The 19553-nt window shown below is 40.2% G+C and overlaps 1 protein-coding gene across 1 annotated transcript in view; it reads left to right on the top strand.

Annotated features, from left to right (window-relative positions):
* Positions 1–19553, top strand: part of wwox (WW domain containing oxidoreductase) — a 187231-nt gene that overhangs the window by 17603 nt on the left and 150075 nt on the right. Inside the window, exon 5 of the mRNA XM_015404004.1 lies at positions 5388–5494. Coding sequence (XP_015259490.1) covers positions 5388–5494 — 107 coding nt within the window. The remainder of the gene's footprint in view (positions 1–5387; positions 5495–19553) is intronic.

The raw sequence follows: 19553 nt of genomic DNA, 5'->3' as shown, positions 1-19553 counted from the left end.
GATTGGAACACCTGATTCCAATAATTTGGATGGGTGAGCAAATACTTTTGGCAATATAGTGTATGTGTTTGAACAGATCAAGGCAGCTTCAGAGATCTTAAAATTGTAGCCAAGGAGGAATTAGGCTTGTGGAGATCGATATTTCTATTCTTGGTATTTTGGTTTTTACAGTAGTTTGATTTTTCATGATGTTTTAAAGGGAGGAAGTTTGTTTGAATGCATTAGTTGGTGGGCCTCCAATTAACTCAGCTGTTGTTAATTAAGGTAGCAGAAGCTACCCTCATGGACAATAAACCATTTTTACGTTTTGAATCTGAGGCATTGAATTTCATAAAACATTTCAGGCTTTTTAAACATATTTCCTTAGAGTTTGGCTTCTGATCAAACTTTGTATTAGACCTTTGCTCTTTGCATTGTGACCCAACATTTCTGCACAGTCCTGCAGTCAGTTCATTAACTGTGCCGCTTCTGTGTTTTTCCAAGCACAACTTGAGCTCAAGCGGAGTAGGATTGTGGGAACGCGACGTGTTTGCCCCTCAGGCCTTGTAATGATTTGAATTGACTTCTGATTGCCCAATTGTACTGCAGAGCTTATTTTAGTTAAATGCCTCTTTGGTTGCAGATCAGGAGAGAGAAGGAGCCGGCTGCTCCGTTTGCCAAATAAACACGTTTACCGACGATGCTGGTAATGATCTCATTACATGGAGCCAATACACCTGTGTACGAGTGGAGGGTGGGGGCGGGGGAACTGGATGGTGGGGGCCGGTTGGCCAGGGAGGACAAACAAAGCGTGAAATCACTAAATCACACTCATTATTGTGGGATATCAGTGGGGCCAGGATCCTAATGTACCATGAAGAGCATTCACTGCTTAATGGACATTTTACACATTTTTATGTTTTTAATATATTACAGTAAAACACAATTTCAACAACAGCCGAGCCATTTACTATATTTCTGTTACCTCATGAAGCCCCCAAAGTGAGCCGACACGCCATCAGAGGCTTTTGTTGTCGTCTCCCAGCTTTTTAAGGCCGTATTCTCTCATCGTCTTTGGGTTTACGCTGTTTATATCTAATTAGAATAAAACAAATCTGAAACGAGCGCTGCATGGTGGAAGGCCTGCTGTGTGTTGTAAAACGGCTCATGGCGTCTGTCGATCCCCAAGCAGGAGAGAACCCCGGCGTCTGACCTCTTGTCATGTAGCACTATGAGCGTACAACGCTGGAACAGGATCCTTTCGTTGTACACCTGACCAAGAACTAATTTCACTGCAAGCCCTCTCCACCGGTAACATGGGCAAAGGGGCGGAGAGTCCCTGTTATAGCAACGCCGCTCTCGTTATTTCACAATTAATGTCAAGCCCTTGTTATTTGTCATCACAAATACATGGCTCTGGTGCCGCTGCCTTTGTCGCTGCCATATTCTAATTTGTCCTCCATTATGGAAAACACTAGTGTCGATTAATTTCACTTTCATGGTTTGTACACACAACAAGTGAGCGGGAACTGTTGTTGTTTACCAGAAGCAACTACTCTTGTCCAATTTATGGGGGCTGAAAAAAAATCATGCCTTGTTTTTAGAATTTGTTATAGAAAATTTTGTATATAGACTATTCACAACACCAGACATCTCCATCAATTAGTATCATGATATACTGTAATAGTTTCCACTTTAAAATGAGAACTTTATCGAGCCCTGTGACTGTTGTAGACAACAACTTTACAATTTTCTGCTTAGACTTTGTACCTGAATCATCTTTTTTTTCTTAAAGGAATAAATATTTTAAGAACATATTTATTCAGTAAGAATATAAATGTCTTTGGTTGTTTTTTTCCTGTGGAAGTTCTTTATTGTTTTTTTTTCTTTTTAGCTATAGATTAAGATGATTATAAAGTTCTATCACCTAACATCTTTTTTACCTCCTGTTTAAAAAGGTGTTAAGAGTAAGTTTTGCAGATTGTAATGCAAACACTGCTTAAATGAGAGCATAAGGAAACAAGACGCTTATTACAGTTGTACATTCTGTAATGTGGGGGAAAAAAAAGCTTTTTAAAAGTGAGAAAAAATGCTGGTCTTCAAATAGAGAATTAGATAAGCTGTTCACTGAATACTCAACCAAAGTTAAGGTATTTTGAATTTTGTTCTCTGGGCTGGTGAATCAAACATAGTATTTGACATGTGGGTGGTTCTGCTCAGGGTAAATGCCTTTTTTAAGGGGAGGATTAAAGAAACCAGAGATTTTGCATTCCCTGTTGAGATCTTATTTGTTGAATGTTACAAAAAAGATGCATAAACTGTTCCACCTTACTTGACTAAGGTATTACATTGTTCATTGTTTGTAACAAGAGTTCACAGGCTTCCTCTGCCAGGCATTTATTAATCATAATCTAAACTAGATCAATGTAATGATCCATTTGTTTCCATGTTTAAATCTGTTAAATGTCTTACATTTATTATGAATAAATAAAAAAAGGAAACTCGTACAACTTTGAATGCATTCTGTTAAGGTTTCTTTCATTTTCAGAGGAGAAATTGCCTCACAGCAAACCCTTATCCTTTTTTAAGGTAGATTTATATCGAGCATTTCTTGCATAAAGGCTTAATGTTTTTCACGTTTCATCAATTGTTCTTGTTAAATATACAAAAGGAAACTTGCATTACAAAAGGAAATGTTACATTTGTGATGGTAGGACAGACAGGACATCTAAGCACTTGGCATGGAGGTGATGAACTCATAAACTCACCCCCTGTTGGAGTCCCCTTTATTACATCTCCCTCACTGTGTGTAGTAGAAAAATAAACCAGCCTATTCATTAGAGGCAAAAAGAAATGAGCCCCGATGTCTGAAATGAAAAGATTAATAATGAGACAGAAACCTAAAAAATAATGTATGAATTAAAAAGAACTTTAAAAAACTGGACTGATTTTGAAGTAGGTTTTTTGAAGCCCTGGTATTTGTGACCACTGTAGGGAAGCAAAAAGAGTTTTTTTCTTAATTCAGTGTTATTTTAATGGAGGTTACGTGGTTGGTTTGCTCTCAGCTTACCCTGGGTTATAGTTTATTGCTTTAGGAAATTCCTGTTTATTTCTAACCATGCAGGGTCGAGGATTTCAGCGTATTTTACATTATTCTCTGTGGCATCCTTGCCAGATTGAAACCTACGAATCATTAATAAGCCTCCTTAGACCTTCATGTAATTTCTAAAAGGAAATTGTATAATTTCATTCAAGAGCATCTAAACCACAAAATACATAAAACTCCAAAAGACTGGAATTTAATACACAGCTTTAGGATTACAGATTATTGTTTTCAAAGGTTTCATAACACATCAGCACCGCACCGGTATAGCAGATTTATAAGTTAATAAACATCTAAAAAAGGTAATGAAACAAATGTTCTTTTGGCCTTGGCTAAATGAGGTTCAGTCATTGTTGAGATGTAAGAAATCAAGCAGCCCCTGGAAAAGGAGAAGAATATTATTGAAAAATTTATTTTAGTAACTCAATTCACTTAGTGAAACATATTAAATAGATTAGCACACTGATGTTTTTAAGACTTTCATTCTAATAATTCTATTCATTTCCTGTTTACAGCTAATAAAATAGCATGATTTTAAGGTAATAACAATATGATCATTAAAAAACAAATTTTAATGGCAAAATAATACCCATGGCTTTTTTACCTGCAGGAAAGGATGTTTGATGTCTGCCGAGAAATCCAGATGCTTTCAGAGATATTTGTTTGGAGCTGTCCAAATATAACCAGTTACTCTTTTCCTTGCAGATGTAAAGGCAGTGCATGTACTTGCAGCCATAAATAATCTTTCCTGTTATCTAGGAGGCCAAGATCAGCAGGAAAAAGCTGTGTTGTAGATGTTTCCTGTAGGTTAGCTCTAAGACAGGCTCGATGCCTGTAGTTTTAATTTTTCTTCACTTCGTCATCTTCTCCAGGTTTCAGTTTTATATGAATTTATCCACCCGTATATCATAGCTCATAGTCATAGGTGCTTTTTCTGAAGAGAGAAAGGTTGCTTTTGTGGAGAAGTGGTCCAAAATTTCCAAACTAATAGATTGAAAATTGTTTTTTTTATGCTGGACATGTTTGTGAAAAGTGCCAATTTTTTTTCTAAAAACAAAATCAAGTGTGCTTTTATCATTTCAGACAATACTGAAGATGAAACTTCATAGGTGTGCTTTTTCTACAAATATAAAACCAGTTTTTACCTGGCCTGCATTTTCCTGGGGATGCCCTTGTTTTTAGGTTTATTTCCTTCAACTAAAGCATCTCTCCTGTCAGCCATAGCCCCCTATTACACCTAATAAGGTGTCATATAATTTCCTTTCCATGCCTCACTTGTCAGAGAGGGATTCCAGTCCTTTTCCAATTTTGAGTTTTAATGGATATTAGTCCTTAACACTCTTCTAACAATTAGGCCTCCCAGTTTTCCTCTTAATGAAAATCAGATTAAGACATATAATCTAATTACAGTCCATATTAATCTACCCTCTGCTGCACTCTGCCCACTGTCGTCACTCTCATCTTATATGCATATATAAATGTGCAGTAGTTTGTATTTAGATTGACTTAGTGCTGCTAAACTTCTCTTCGATACTATGAGGGATAGTAAATGTCAAAGGAAATGAAAAATATGGCAAAGAAAAAAGTTGATCTCATAAATTAATTTAACCTACGGGATGAAATGACCCATTTAGGCTTGTAATTTAGAAATGAACTTCTCTCACTCTATCTCCAGTTTTTGTCAGTTTTATCGTGGCTACATGATTTGGAAGGAGCCATGAAGCAGAGTCAGACTGATAAATTCTGCGTATATATCTGCAGACCCCCGTTTCATGGGAGAAACGCACTTATCAGAACCCCTTTTGATGTGCTGAAATATCACTCGGAGATTTAGTTTGAGCGGCATGTCTGTTTTCATTTGGCTTCTCTCATTATAAACCGTTTTTTCTTAATTACAGCCATCACTGTGTAATTATTAGCATAATTAACAACTCATTCTCCCCCCCCTCCCCCTTCGTAACCCGGTGTGAGCAGCAACGGGTTCCTGAGAACCGTCAGGCCAAAGTCAGAACTTGATTGGAGATGAGAGGGAGAAGTCTTGAGCCACAATGATTCAATCGGTTTCATCACTTCAGAGAGAAATGATTAACTCCTGCTGCTAGACCACTGGGCTACTCAATAAAATAAATTATATGGAAAATTGATGAAGATTTTAGCTCGCACCCACACGCCCCCACCGCCGCCTCATTAGATTCAGCCGCGTAGAATCAAAGATATTTTCTGAATAAATCTAATCTTTGAAGAAGTGCTCGCTTTAATTTTTTTTTTTTAACCTCATACTTTTGTCTCCTCTCGTGTGTCTCAGGCTTTGAGACGGCCAGGTCGTTTGCTCTTCACGGAGCCCATGTCATCCTGGCTTGTCGAAACCTGTCTCGGGCCAGCAAGGCTGTCAGGCTTATAGAGCAGGAGTGGGTAAGTGTAAATTTATGTTACCTTCTGTTTTTTGGAGGCATAGAGTCTTCTGACATGGTTAAAATACTGTTATTAAAATGATTTAAATGGACTAAAGTTAATAAAATAAGCTTATAAAGAATTTTTTTTAAAAATATAAAGTTATTTTAATTAAATTTAGAAATACTGGCGGCATGTCTGCCTACTGGAGAATATCCGGAAATTATGGCGACCTGTCCGCCTTTCGCCCATAGACCCCATGACCCTGATGGATAGGCCCAGAAGATGGATAGATGAATTCAGAAATGCATCAATATGAAGGACATAAATATCAGTTTAAAAATGCTTCCTTGGTTTGTGGGTCAAAACTTTGTACCTTGGAACATAGTACTAGCCTTTCTAGATAATGATATTTGTTATATTTCAATAGTTTCTATTTCATTATTAAATAAACACAACCTGCAGCTTAGAAGGCCAGCATAATACACAGATAGACACAAACACTTTTAAAAATGATTCAAATAAGCTATAGAAAAAAGACAATTTAAGAAAATCCATAAAAAAGCATGGACTGTTGTCCGCTCTGCTAACAGGCTTTGCAGCTTTAGCTGCAGGGCCAGCAGGTACTGCAACAGCTTCCCCCTCTGCCATCAGAATGTTGAACTCGAAAGTGAATTCTGCATCACACTTGTAATATTAGTTTGCACTACCAACATGGCTGATTTTTTTATAATCCTTTTGAACTGGACATAACTCAGTGTTGTACTACATTTTGCACCATATTTGTTTATTTTGCACTGCACTGAACCTCTCCACATTATTGCCCCTTTGCACCATTATTCTTAGCTTAACAGATCACGGCTTCACCTAATAATGCAATAAAGCTGTATGCAATGACATTTTGTTTTGTATACACTCTGTGTCTACAAAATGACAATAAAGTTTGTCTAGGTCTAAAAAAGGAAAAAGGAAACTAGACATGCTTTTTCCCCCCATCTTTTTATTGTCATTACACTCATGATTGCAGAGCAACGAAATTCACTCTGCATTTAACCCATCCTTGGGATGGCATTGTGCAGTGCCTGCGGAGCAGTGTGAGGTTAAGTGTCTTTGCTCAGGGAGCCAGAGTGGCAGTGTGTGGGAGTGGAGCTCAGAACCTCTGGATTCCAAGCGCAATGCCCCAACCACTAGGCCGCCACTCCTGCCACCACTTGTAGAAAATATGTCATCCTTAGATGAAATATGTGATATCTGCATTGAGTGCAGCTTGTTCCCACCTACTTTATGAGACGGGCTGATGGTCGTGTTGATCAGCATCAGCAGTGTTTGTGTTTGGGAATGTGTAGCTGGAGGTGGGAAGATGGAAGTTTAGGACTTCTACCAGGGGATGGGATGTTGGTGTTTGCCTACATGGGTTTGAGTTCTTTTACAACTTTGGAAGAGAAGCTGTTTTTCAAGTTTGTTTGTTGGATTTAGTGCAGCTGAACTGTTTTCCTGGTGGAATTAGGACCAAAAGTCCCTCCTCCGTGTGGGTTTGGCTCCATGAAAGTGCTTTTGGTACTTTCCTGGACGTTTGCAGCGGAAGCAGAGTCCCGATCTGGCAGACAACATCCTGCAATCCCCTTTGTAACTACCTTTGCTAAGTCCCTCCTACCATGTGTCAGGCAGCTCCCGTACTGCACAGTGATGCTGAGGCACAGGATTTTAGTCGTGGCCCTCTGAAAGTTTGGAAACCAGCTGAGAAGACAGTCCAGGATGTGTCAGCTTCCTGAGAAGAACGATCCATTGTTGGGTCCTCTTTACACACTGGGAGGTGTTCTCAGTCTTACAGAGGCTGAGAAACCTAATGCTGTCCACACGTTCCTTCCCCTTCTGGTGTAACCTTAACACACTTGCCTGTCTTTACATTTCTAAAAGGTAGAGGATCCCATTTGGGACAGTGGCGTCGGGTGAAAAACTCTGTAGAACAAGAAGGGAAGGTAGGAGTAAATGTGAAAGGGCATCTGATAATTACCTTAAGATTATTGCTCTAATATTGCAGCACTTGTGACGTGTTTGCCCTGCAATCGGAGGGTTCTTTGTTTGATCCCCGTTTCCGGCTTTCAATGTTATTGTGCCCTTGGGCAAGACACTTCACCTGCATTGTCTACTGATGGTGGTCAGACGGCCTGGTGGTGCCAGTGTACGGCAGCCCCGCTTCTGTCAGCGAGCCCCAGGGCAGCTGTGGCTACAATGTAGCTTGCCACCGTCAGTGTGTGAGTGTGCCTGAATTGATGAATGAATGAATGTAGTGTAAAGTGCTTTGGTCAAGTCTCCTGACTTGAAAACGTGCTTTATATATAAAGGCTATTTACCATTTTTTTGTGTATGCTTTGGAAATTAAACATGAGCAGGTTTCCAGACCCTTAAAAATTAGAAAAATCTGACATCAAGCTTAGAAACCTGATATCATTTGCTAATTTAAGATCTCAATATTTTTGCCTGATCCTTTTAACTGCCAAGTTCTGTCTTTTACCTCTAACTAAATCCAAGGATTCTTAGATTCATAAAGAATCTAAGGTATTATTTAGATGACAAAACTTTTCACTCGTGTTTTGCTCAGATGTAGTTTATAAGTGAAGACTAGATTTGGAATTAACTGCAAAATTAAAACCAGTTCCTATAGTCTCCACTGTTCTCTGGAGTAACACTAGAGCCTGTGTGTCTCTGTAGAACAAGAGTTAAAGGGAGGGAGGGTAGGGAGGGTGGTAGAGGGAGTAAATGTGAAAGGGCATCTGATAATTACCTGAGATTATTGCTCTAATATCGCTGCACTTGTGACATGTGCCCAGATTTACGAGTTTGGGAAAATAAACAAGCGAAATGTGGGTGCTGGAGCAGAAAGAATAAGCTATTAGTGCTGGGTTGATTACAGAGAGCATGACTTGAAGATGGAGGAGAGTGAGTGCTCTGTGCAGATATGAGAAGAAAGGCTGAGAGGGAGGAGAAAGGGGGGTGGCAGAGTAGGAGACAAACGCCTTTAAGCGTGAGTAGATCTACAGTGTTTAAACTCGCCAAAGTCTCTAATTGAAGTATGCCCCTGGGGCTGTCAGTGCTGCTCCACAGTGTGAAATCAACTGCTTTGTTTAAATGAGTGAGGAAAAGCTCCCAGTACCAGATTTTGTGCTACAATTGATTTTCCAGCTCTGCACCTGCCACAGATTCATCCCAGATCCTTAAATGTTTCTAAATGAACAAATTGATGCATCTATTAAAAGCATAAGTAAGCGTGACCTCTTGCATGTAAATGATAGTCTCCCATTTTGTGTTAAATTGGCATGTTGCCTTCGCAGATTTTTCCCCAATGTAACAATCGCAATAAGAATTTGGCTCTTAGAGCATTAAATGAACATTTCTGAAGCTGTCTTCCTTCACAGGAATCCCCCCTTTTAGAGGCTAATGAATTAAAGTCACAATATCAGAATAAATCTTGGCCACAAATTCTGCCCCTTTGCCGACATTATTAATAGATTCAGGAGAAGAATAGAGAGGAGGATTAATCTTTAAGATGATGGATGGCCTCTGCTTACCTTCCCATGCTCCTATGTTAAGGTCATTTTGATAAGTGAGTATATTTTGGGGATCCTCTGCAGTAAAGGTCACCATATCTACTTCCAGGTCTTTCACAGAGTTCCACTCTAGCTGCCAGGAGTGGAGCAGGCATCCCGATTGCAGGCGACCTCTGAACTCTAACTGCCTGCTTACTGTTCTCTGTAGCTGTTCTTTTCACTACGTAGCTCTTGAGCTGCGTCTCCCTGTGTGAGATGGCGTTCCTGCTCAGAGGTGAGAGTGATTGCATGCTTGAGGTTCCAGGAGGCATGGATCTGCACTGCCCAGTGCACTGACTATGGGTTTAATAGTGGCGTTCCTGACTGATAATGGGCAGGTCAGAGCGGCTAGGAAGAGCGGGTCAGAGGGCTCATTCTTCCCAGCAAATGGCGATGTGTTCAGAACAGTGCAGGACAAAACAATACAGCCAGCAGAACGTCCGGGAAGTAAGGAAATTCGGTATTTCCTCTCTGATCAGGTTTCTAGGTTTTATTTTAGACCTTTTTTCACATTCGAATGTTTGCTTTTAACTTTTGAATGTTTGTTTTTGACATCTTCATATTGAAATTCTTTTTGGAGTAACAGAACAATCCAAAGTAGCACATTAACCCTTTATAGGGCACTCAGTGAAATACTTTAAAGAATCCAAATTTCAAGCCAATAGTGTATTACCTTTGTAAAATTTAAAAAATATGGATATTTTGATGGCAAAAGTTAATGTCAATGTAATAACAGGAAACGCCAAGTTATCCAAATATATTAAGAAAAATAACAAAAGTGCTTCTATAGGAAATTCATGAAAAACAATCTTAAAGTAAAATAACACTGTTTTTTTGGTACAACATAACCTTAGAGGCATTAATGCTGATACTGAGACTTACATTCACAGAGTGAGGTTTTTTAATTTCTCTCTACTGTAATCACTGCCATAAGGCCCTGGGGGTATTTCTGTATCAGCATTGTAGATTCTAAAGTAAAATGTTTACCCTTTGCTCTTCTCAAAACTATTTTCAGTCAGACTGAATAAATAATATCAGCGATCAGCAATACTCGGGTGTTGTAGGTGGTTTTCAACAGGATTTAGGTCTGTACAGTTGTTTTTTTTTTTTAAGTCTTTGCAGCACTAGTGGCTCGTTTATTGTACAGTGGTCTGACAGGAAAGAGCGTACGAGAGAGAGGGAGAGACATGGGTTAAAGGACCGAACCCCAACGGCCACGTTGAAAACTAAGGCCTCTAAGGTCTAAGGTCATGCAAGCTAACCACTGCGCCACTGAAGCACACCCTGGACAGTTTGTTTCTAACCTATAAAAAAAGCTGTGAGTTAAATCATTCTGGAGATATGAAACCAAGTATAAACAAATAGATAGAAGGATAGTCAGAAAAACAGATTTTTTTGTGCTAAGTAGATTCATTGCACACATGTTTTACAACCCAGTATCTCTCTCTCCATATTAAATTGAACTAGGATGTAAAACTTTCATCTCTACAGCCTTTGGCCTTTCTCTTTATCTCCATCCTTTTTTCCGAGCCCCAAACCTTTCAATCTGCCATTCCGCTCACAGCGCTAGCAGGTTAAGTTGCTGGTTAACAACTAAAGTGTTGCCTGCGTGCCAGATTTATTTTTCCTGATTGCCTTTAAAATTCTGCTTATCTTCCATCCAATGTCTCCCTCGGAGAATTGTAATGGATTCCCCTGAGAAGCTGGGTGCTACTTTGTGGGCCGACCAAGGCTCCTGGCCCCTGAGTGGAATACAACACACAGATTCGCTCGTGTTCCACTGTCTTATTTTGTAATTTCTTCCCTTTTTGTTAATCCAAAATGCTCATTTCCCCCACTGCCTCATTGTACAACACATGCTAATGAGATGCTTTGTAAGGGCGTTAATTAGTGAGTTAGTCGCTGATTGCTATGCTTGTTTTTGTTGCGTGTGTTTGTGTGTGTGTGTGTTTGTGGAAGGGGGTATTAATATGGCTGCGTGCTGCTGAGGAGGGTTCTGTCAGGGTCTGCTCTGGAACCAATTAGGCTAAAGCTCAGTGTCCGCCGAGGCTGCTGGGAGGGGAAAAAGAGCCTGCTGCTTGCAATGTCAAACAGCAACATTAACACAGGTCATAGAAACAGAGCAAGATAAGCAGCAGCCATTCATACGAAGAAAGAGAGTTACTGATCTTTATCATCTTTGTAATATACTGTGTTTTATTTTACTGTGAAATATTATATTTTATAAGAGAGTACAACTTCCTAGAATGAAACAGAATGGAAAATAAATAACTTTTTTTTGCCCAACAATTGGGAAATCCAGGTGTGTCAGTGCAGCTACATAGGACTAAATCATATAAAGAAATTTTGTTAAGTTCATGTGTCAAGAAAAAGAGAGGAAAACAAGTAAAAAAAAAAATATTATAAAAGCACTATGTAGGTATGAAGAATAATAAATGCTAAGAATAAATGAGAAATGAAGTTCAAAAAGAAAAGAAAGAAAACAGTAGCTGGTTTAAAAACACTGGATGGAAGTCGTACAGTAAGGCAGCAGAGGGTTGTATCACTGTATCCATGCCTTTGTCCATTTGCCTGCTGTGTAACCTCATGTGTCAGTTGGACAGGCCCTCTTCCCTGCCGGCGTCCACACCACGCCACAGCCACGCTCCTCTTGTGAGGCCAACAGGAAGTGACACGTATGAAATGCTGACCTGGTTAGTTGTGACCCCTCCAGGGCCTCAGGATGCTGCTCTTTTTTTCTGTGGTCACAATTCCTGTAACCGAGCGTACACGATGACTTGCGCTCTCTCTGCTGACCTTTTGGTTCTGACATTTTTGATTCTTTTCTTTTTCCTAAAATCATCAAGGAACCGGCAGCCTATTTCCCAGGTCACTGAGCAGGCCCATTGGGCCCAATAGATCACGGCTAATCATTTTTATATCTTATAGTATTTTGCCATTATAATTTAACTGCCCCTTTACTCTTTTCACAATTTTAGCCACTTTTTTTTTCATTTTTGTCAAATAAAAAGGCTTTAACTGGGGCTTCCTCTCCTCCTTTCTCTCCTCTGCCAGCCGTCATCCAAATCTTGTCCTCTAAATCACTGAATGAGCAACACCTCCTCCCCTTATTTGCAGAATAAGGCACTTTTAAAATCGTCCTCTTTCCTTGCGTATCCGTGTCATGAGTCTGCCTCTCAAGGGAGGCCTTCCAATCTCTCTTTATTTCCTTGTTTGTTTTCTGCTCGCAGTCTGTCGTTGAACTGGGAATAAAAGGGCTCCTATGTCCTCAGCTGTTTCCTATCAAAGCCTGATGCAGAAAGAGAAAGATGGATTGAAAATGGAGGCAATTGCAATTTCAATTTGAGGAGGAAACCCCCATTTTTACATCAAAATGTATCCAGCTGTGATTCCTTTGAAATGCAGCCACATAGGGAAGAGGGAGTCTTTAAAGGGCTTCTCTGATACTTACCTGAGCATTTCCTTACGTTACGGAGGGCGGCTGTGTCAGTGCAGCTTTTGGGAATACTGAAAGAGGCTAGGTGGAGTACAGAGTGTTAGTCCAAAAGTGTAAGTCTTGCACACCTTGAAGTTTTACAGTAGTAAGCATTTTTAGCATGCACGTCATTGTGCAACAACAGTATGTATGAAAGCTTAGGTGCACACACACACCTGCACGTTGCGCACACCCATCCACATGGCGTTTATTTAAATGCTTGATTATGCATTTTGCATAGCTTTGGGACATGTATCACTCTTCCCAGACTGCTAATAAAGTGACCAGGGAGATGGGGAACCTAAATGAATCCTAAAGTGCCTTGCTTGCATTCCTCACTCCCTCGCTCTCTCTCGCCCCTCTGCTTAGCTATTCCAGCCCATCGTGGAAAGCTTTGCGCAGCTCGCCTCCGATCCTCGTCGTGTCTGTCTGCTACAGCCAGGTGCTTTGTCTCCTGTAGAGGTGTGGCCTGCGCCTAATTGCCTGGACCATGGTGAACTATGGGCAAACGCTCTTAGTGAAGGAGCACCGTGCCGGAATAATTTTGAATAAATCACACTGTTAGCCCGTTGATTTTTTCTGCTAAATAAGCAGTTCGGCAGCTGTCTCACAAGGAGGTGCAAGCGTTAGAATGATGGGTCACTCGCCATGGGTCATGTTTGGGAGGATTTAAATGATTTAAATGATGTCAGTGCTACTGAAGGGGACAGGCTGAGGAAGGATGTGTAAAGCGGCACCTCTTTGTTGTTTGAATCTGACAGATCCTCATCCCTCTCTCTTTGGCTTCTCTCTCTGTGAAGGAGTACTTGTAGCCCTGGGACAAGAAGCTTCTTATGATGGGAGAGGTGAGAGGTGGCCCGGATCTCTTTGTCTCTTCCTCTCCTCTTCCTTCTGCCAGTTGAGAATGTTTTTATTGAAGTCTGAGAAGTGCTGACCACAGAGAGACAAGTCCAGCATGCACTCTAATGTTTCAAACCAAGAGACGAGCCACATGTAATAAGCTGCAGCCAAATAGACTGAGGCTACTTGATGTCTGCCAAACAACAAAACACAATAATGTTGATTGCAAAAACCATCTGGCAACAAGGCTATAACATTTATCTGCAATTATACAACGCTCTCTTAACATCTTCAGCTCAGTTTGAATTTAGCACAAGTTCTTAGAACATAAGATGAATTTATCTGAGTTTAGACTTAATCATGGCAGTTATAGTTACTGACATACAAATCAAAACAAACAGAAGGAATGCTCCAGCTTAGATGAAATTTAGGGCACATACAGGCCAGCGATGTGTTTGTATATAAATTCAGTTTGTAAGTATTATTCAAATTCACATTCACATTAAATATTCAAATATTGAATATTTAATGTGTCCACCTTTTATTTCTTTATTATAAATTTTAACATTTTCATTGTTTTAAGCTACAGTTGTATCCTAAGCAGGAAGCTTCGAGGTTCTGTTCCTATATTCTATCCACGCTCAGATAGAGAGAACGGGTCATTTTTGTTTACATATCGAGACTCGAGGTTCCTTTCAAAGATCCCGCTGCTTGTACGACCTGCAACAAGAGCTCATCTTGAAACCCAGTCTCCTAGATTTAAGTTCTGGCTTCTAAGATCAATAAAACTAATCATTGATTATATGCTGCTACTAATGGTTATTTTAAGTCTGTAGCAACCTAGGAGTCAAATATTTGAGCTGGGGGTTTGACTAAAAATTCGACTCTGGCCCTAAACTGCATACTGTGCAGTAGTGCCTGAATGCTGCCCTTAACTTGCATTTTTTTAGACAAAGCAAAATATATTTATATATATGTGTTTCTATGTTGAATGTCTGACCCTTACCCACAGGATTCTGCATATCCTGTCAGGTTTCATGAAACTTCTGCAAGTTAAAGGGCCTCAAGTTTTCAAACAATCCTGCCTCTGGCAAAGCTATGATTAGCATCCGGGAAATTGTGTTCTTGCTTTTGTGAATTGCTCATGCAAGTTTGTGCTTTCTGTGTGTTTCCTATGTGCTTAGATGCAGAGTTGACTCTGGTTTACAGCTTAATCAGTCTGCATAACCAAATGCATATTTAGCAGAAAGAAAAATTCATGCTCAAAGGATCTGACTTCAGCCCATACATAATTATCAAACACACACACATGCAGACATGCCAGTTGCTCACATCCACATTTCATTAGTGAGGCAGATTCAGGCAGCAGTAGATTAAAAACAACGTGTGTTTTTACAGGTCCATAAATCAGGCTGAGGACGAGAAGGATTCATTTAGCGAACTCCACGCTGGTGGCGGTGTGGCCCTCACGTGACTAATGCTTAACTGCGATACGTTGATACACAGCCTTTTTATTAGTTTCTTTCTCTCTCACCCCATTTCTGGGATCATCTTTCAGCATGCGGTTGGCTTGCAGAAGTAGGCTGCATGTTGTGTTTATTTTTGCAGAGCATTTTCATGATTAAAAAGCTTGCCCTGTTTTAATCGTGATTAAGACGCCACACTTGCAAATGCTCAGACCTACAGTACAGAAATAATGTGTCCTAATCTTACACAGCGTCATTGATCTTGTGTCAACAGTATAAATAAGCTACTGTGTCAAGTTATTTTTACCCCCCGCACCTGCTGTTTGGATGGAAAAGTCAGGTCATATCTGTTTCTCTTTTCATCCTCTGAGCTAGCCCACACACTGCAGAACTACTGGATGAAGAAGAAGGCTTTTAATCTGTTTGTTCTGCTCATATTTTCCAACTGGTACCTGTGTTTTAATGGTGTGTGAAGCCCAAGGCCATAAAATGTTTTGCTCATCTATGTTTCTCTAAAAAAAATGCACAAGACTTACTTACATCTTTAATACTGTGCTCCTTTCAAGGCTTAGAGGGGGGCTCATGAGTTTGTGTTTATAGGTGCGTAGCCCCGGTTTCAGCCTGAGACCGGCATCGACACACAGGGAACAGGTGTAATTTCCCCTGCACTAAAACCCCAACAAGTGGCACCTGGGGAGAGAGGAGCATATTACAGGTTCAAGCGGCTATGCTCCCTTTACCACTGAGAGCTACAAGCTCTCCTGACCTGTGACCAGGCTTAGCTCTGAATGTGATCGCTAGGGGAGGCTCAGAGGTGTCGGAACTACCTCACTGTTTCTTACAGTGGAAAACATTTATTAGGGTTCAAGCCTGTTTGGGGGGCCGCAGGGCAATATTATTTCCTGTCCTCCAGCTGAGAAGTGTGCTGAGTGTGTGTGTCCTTACTGTAGAGCTTTTAGATTACCAGTTCTGTAGAAACGTGTTTGGGGTCGGTAAAAACATCAAATAACGGAGTAATAAAGTGTGTCGTAAACCAGTGAACATAGTTTAACCTCTGACCATTAACTCCCTAAGTCACATAGCGATATATATATATATAAGTAAGTCACAATATATATGTAGACTAGCACAGCCTGATGATTAATTCTGCTGTGGACCATGAAGTGGAAGAGCTTTGTCTCAAACTTTGAGCTTTTATGTCTTATGGTTCTGGCCATAGAACAGCATAGTAGGAATAGGTACAGCCAAAGTTTCAAACTACTCTTTATTGCTTTCTTTGCTTGTGTGGTGGCAGAATTCTTCTGATTTTTGTCAATTTTATCTTGATTCTTTGTTCAGTTCTTGCACCTGTGTGTACTAATTAAGAAAATCTCAAAATTACACCTTCCATAAATGGAAGAAAGTAGAAACACAGCCTAAGACGGGACCTGAACATCTTTTATCGAATTGATCACCTGACTTGTGAAAAATGTTCAGTTATTTTTCATAAATTCCATTGCTGTTGCTTAAATGCTGTCTTATACATTAAGCAACTCCCTTTTGGATATGTGATAGCTATGACCAAGAAGACAGGAACAAACTATTTTCTTAGCTCAAACTAACAAAATGACTGGAAATCAAGTAAATTTATTTTGGTGAATTTTCATTAATGTCCTACGTATAAAACACTAGTTCGTCCTTATAGGAGAATTGATTAGTAACTATTTTCCTGAATGATTTCCTCTGGTTAGGTTTGTGTTTGACCGTCTGTCTGTCTTTGTAAAGGATACCTTGAAAAGTTATTGATGGATTTTAATGACATTTTTTATTTAAATTTTTATAGATGTGTCCCTACATGCCAAGGAACAATCCATTACAGTTTGGTGATGCTCCAGGTCATAATCTGGATACAGTGATTTTTGTAAAGATTATCTTGCATTGTGAGATATTTGGCAGAACAAGCAGTTCCCCTCTAAAACAGACAGTAGCAGTAGTGACCGTTTAAAACCACAGCATTGGACTCAAGACGTCCGAAGGTAGGAACAATTCATTGACATTGGGTAATCATCCAGATCATGTGGGAGTTTTAGCTATAGGTGTAAGTCACAATTCGGGGCAAAATGTGTTGCTTGGTGGAAGTCTGCGCTCCCCGAGTGCTTCTCTAGTTTGAACTTAAATGGTTAGGTGTAAGCAGAACATTTGTTAAAAATCAGATATGTGCAAGATCTTCATGTTTGAAGGCACCTTCAAAAATGACTAAAGATCCTGTCACATATAAAACTAGATTCTAAGAATTGATGGATAATCTGAGACATCTCCATGATCCAAAGGAGCTGACTTCTTCTTCTTCTAAACAGTGACTGCTTTGTCCTAAACTAACAGGTCAGGGCTCTGGCTTGGCCAGTCAAGAATGGTCACAGAGTTATTCCCAAGCCACTCTTGTGATTTTAGCAGTGTGCTTAGGGTCATTGTCATGTTGGAAGGGGAACCTTTGGCCCAGTCTGAGGCCCTGATGACTCTGAAAGAAGTTATCTTCCAGGATATCTTTGCACTTGGTCGCATTCATCTTTCCTTCAATTGCAACCAGTCATCCTGTCCCTGCAGCTAAAAAAACACCCCCATGATGCTGCCATCACCATGTTTCACTGTTGGGATTGTATTGGGCAGGTGATGAGCAGTGCCTGGTTTTCTCCACAAAGAAGAATTAGAATTAATGCCAAAAATTTAAATCTTGGTCTCATCAGAACAGAGAATCTCCTTTTTCATAGTCTGGGAGTCCTTTATGTGGATGAATTCTCTGTTTTGCTGGATGGCCAGGTCTAGGAAAAGTTCTGGTCGTCCAAAACTTGTTTCAGTTAAGGAGTATGGAGGTCACTGTGCTCTTAGGAACCTTGAGTGCTGCAGATATTCTTTTGTAACCTTGGCCAGATCTGTATTAGAATTTAGGGTTTTCTCTTGGTCTCCAGGACACAAGACTTTTCTAATGTTTCTGGAAATCTTTTTCCTAAGATTTCTTAACCACCATTAATTTTGGCTTTTTTGTGGCAGGTCTAACAGCATCATAACTTATAATTGTGCAAGAGGATGCAGATGGGATTTCTGCACAAAATGCAGTAGTTGTTTGAAAAAGTCTTTTTGTGACAGTGGTGTTTTCATATATGACATAGCAGTCAGGATCATTCACAACTTTTCCCAAATCTTCTTGAATTTAGGTTCTGAGGCCAGAACTTGCTAATTTTTTCACTAGCTGTGCTGCAGCTTTGTTTAGTTCTCTTAACAACCTAACTGTAAAATGCAAAGCCATGCCTGCCATTAATGGTGTTATAAATACATTTCCATTTGAGGTGTGACCTGATGACCCCAAAATCTCTTGGCAACAGCTGATTCTCATGTACATCTTGGAGGGGTATGCAAATCTCCCAGCCCTCCTTTCCCACAAGCAGTCCGGGACATTAGAATGAAGTGATTTCTTTAACAAGGATTGTTTAAGATGTTTGGGAGTTTTCTTCAGTTGCACATAGACCATTTGCAGCACCCCATGTGCTTAGTAACTGCACTGCCAAATGCTACAATAAATTAGGCTACTTGGAGGGCTGCCAGCATAGTGTGAGCATGATTAGCTTGTAACGTTGGCATGAGGCCAGTAACTCCTCCCTCCAGTTCTCTGATGACCAATCCATGCAGGTGCAAGTTGGAGGCCACATGTCAAGGAGAAGTCACTACTGCTTCTACCAGATCCTCTTTGGTAGAAACAGACATCCTGCCACCACGACAATGAATCACTACAAGTTCACCATTAAATGTACAGGCTTATAACAGCTGGGGAACTGTCCCGCTCCATCACAACTAATGAGGAGTGCTCTATAATCTTGTTGCACCACAGAAGACCTTTTCAACCTATATTCTCGATGTGTTTTAAAGTCCAAATTGGTTTATAGTTAACAATAAACAGGCAGTCTAATTTGGCTATATTTGATAATATTATTCGGCTTTTCTCTTATCATCTTTCTAGAATCTTAGCCGTTGCTAACATCTATGGATGTAACTGTAGTTTTAAGCGCTGCAGAAAAATAATTGGGGCATGTCATCCCATCTCTAAAGATGCAAATAAAATGTCCTGATATGAATAAAATATTAACTAGCAATAACTATTTTTCTAGATGTTTGTGGATCTACATGATTTTAATCTGTTAACCGGACAAAATAATTCCTTAAAAGAAATCCCCATTTGGTTTCAGTGATTGACATGGGGAAAGACTTGCCACAAAGATAGATGTAGGAGCAGAATATGAGTGAAGAGAGGGCTGGAAGTAGGTGTAAGGCAGGGTTATGTGGGGGCGAGGGGCTAAGATGCTCATGTATTAAATCACATAGCGGCCCAGGGGTCGGATTCATCAGGACTGATTCGAAGCTATTGAGTTTGGACTCCATCTCCCATAAATCCTGGCATGTGACGCTGATGGATGTGAGCCATAAAGCCTCCCGCTTTGACATGTGGAGAGTAACATGGGGAACCATGGGAAAATGTGAGTGCTCCAGGTTAATGTCAATGAGGTCTGTGAGTGAAGAGGGGATGATGGAAAGGAGGGGAGTCGGGGACAGCGAGGGATGAGAGGTGTGGAGAAAGGGGATTGAAAAGATTGAGTGAGCAGAGAGTAGAATGTGAAAAAGCAAAGTGTTTGTGGGAACTTTGAGGAAGTGTTTGCTGTAACATTAGCTGTAATCCAGCCATC

This window comes from Cyprinodon variegatus, unplaced genomic scaffold, assembly GCF_000732505.1.
Source record: "Cyprinodon variegatus isolate N-32 unplaced genomic scaffold, C_variegatus-1.0 Scaffold35, whole genome shotgun sequence".
In the NCBI taxonomy this organism is placed as follows: Eukaryota; Metazoa; Chordata; class Actinopteri; order Cyprinodontiformes; family Cyprinodontidae; genus Cyprinodon; species Cyprinodon variegatus.
Note: the sequence above shows the minus strand (reverse complement) of the source record. Positions and strands in the feature narration are given on the sequence as shown.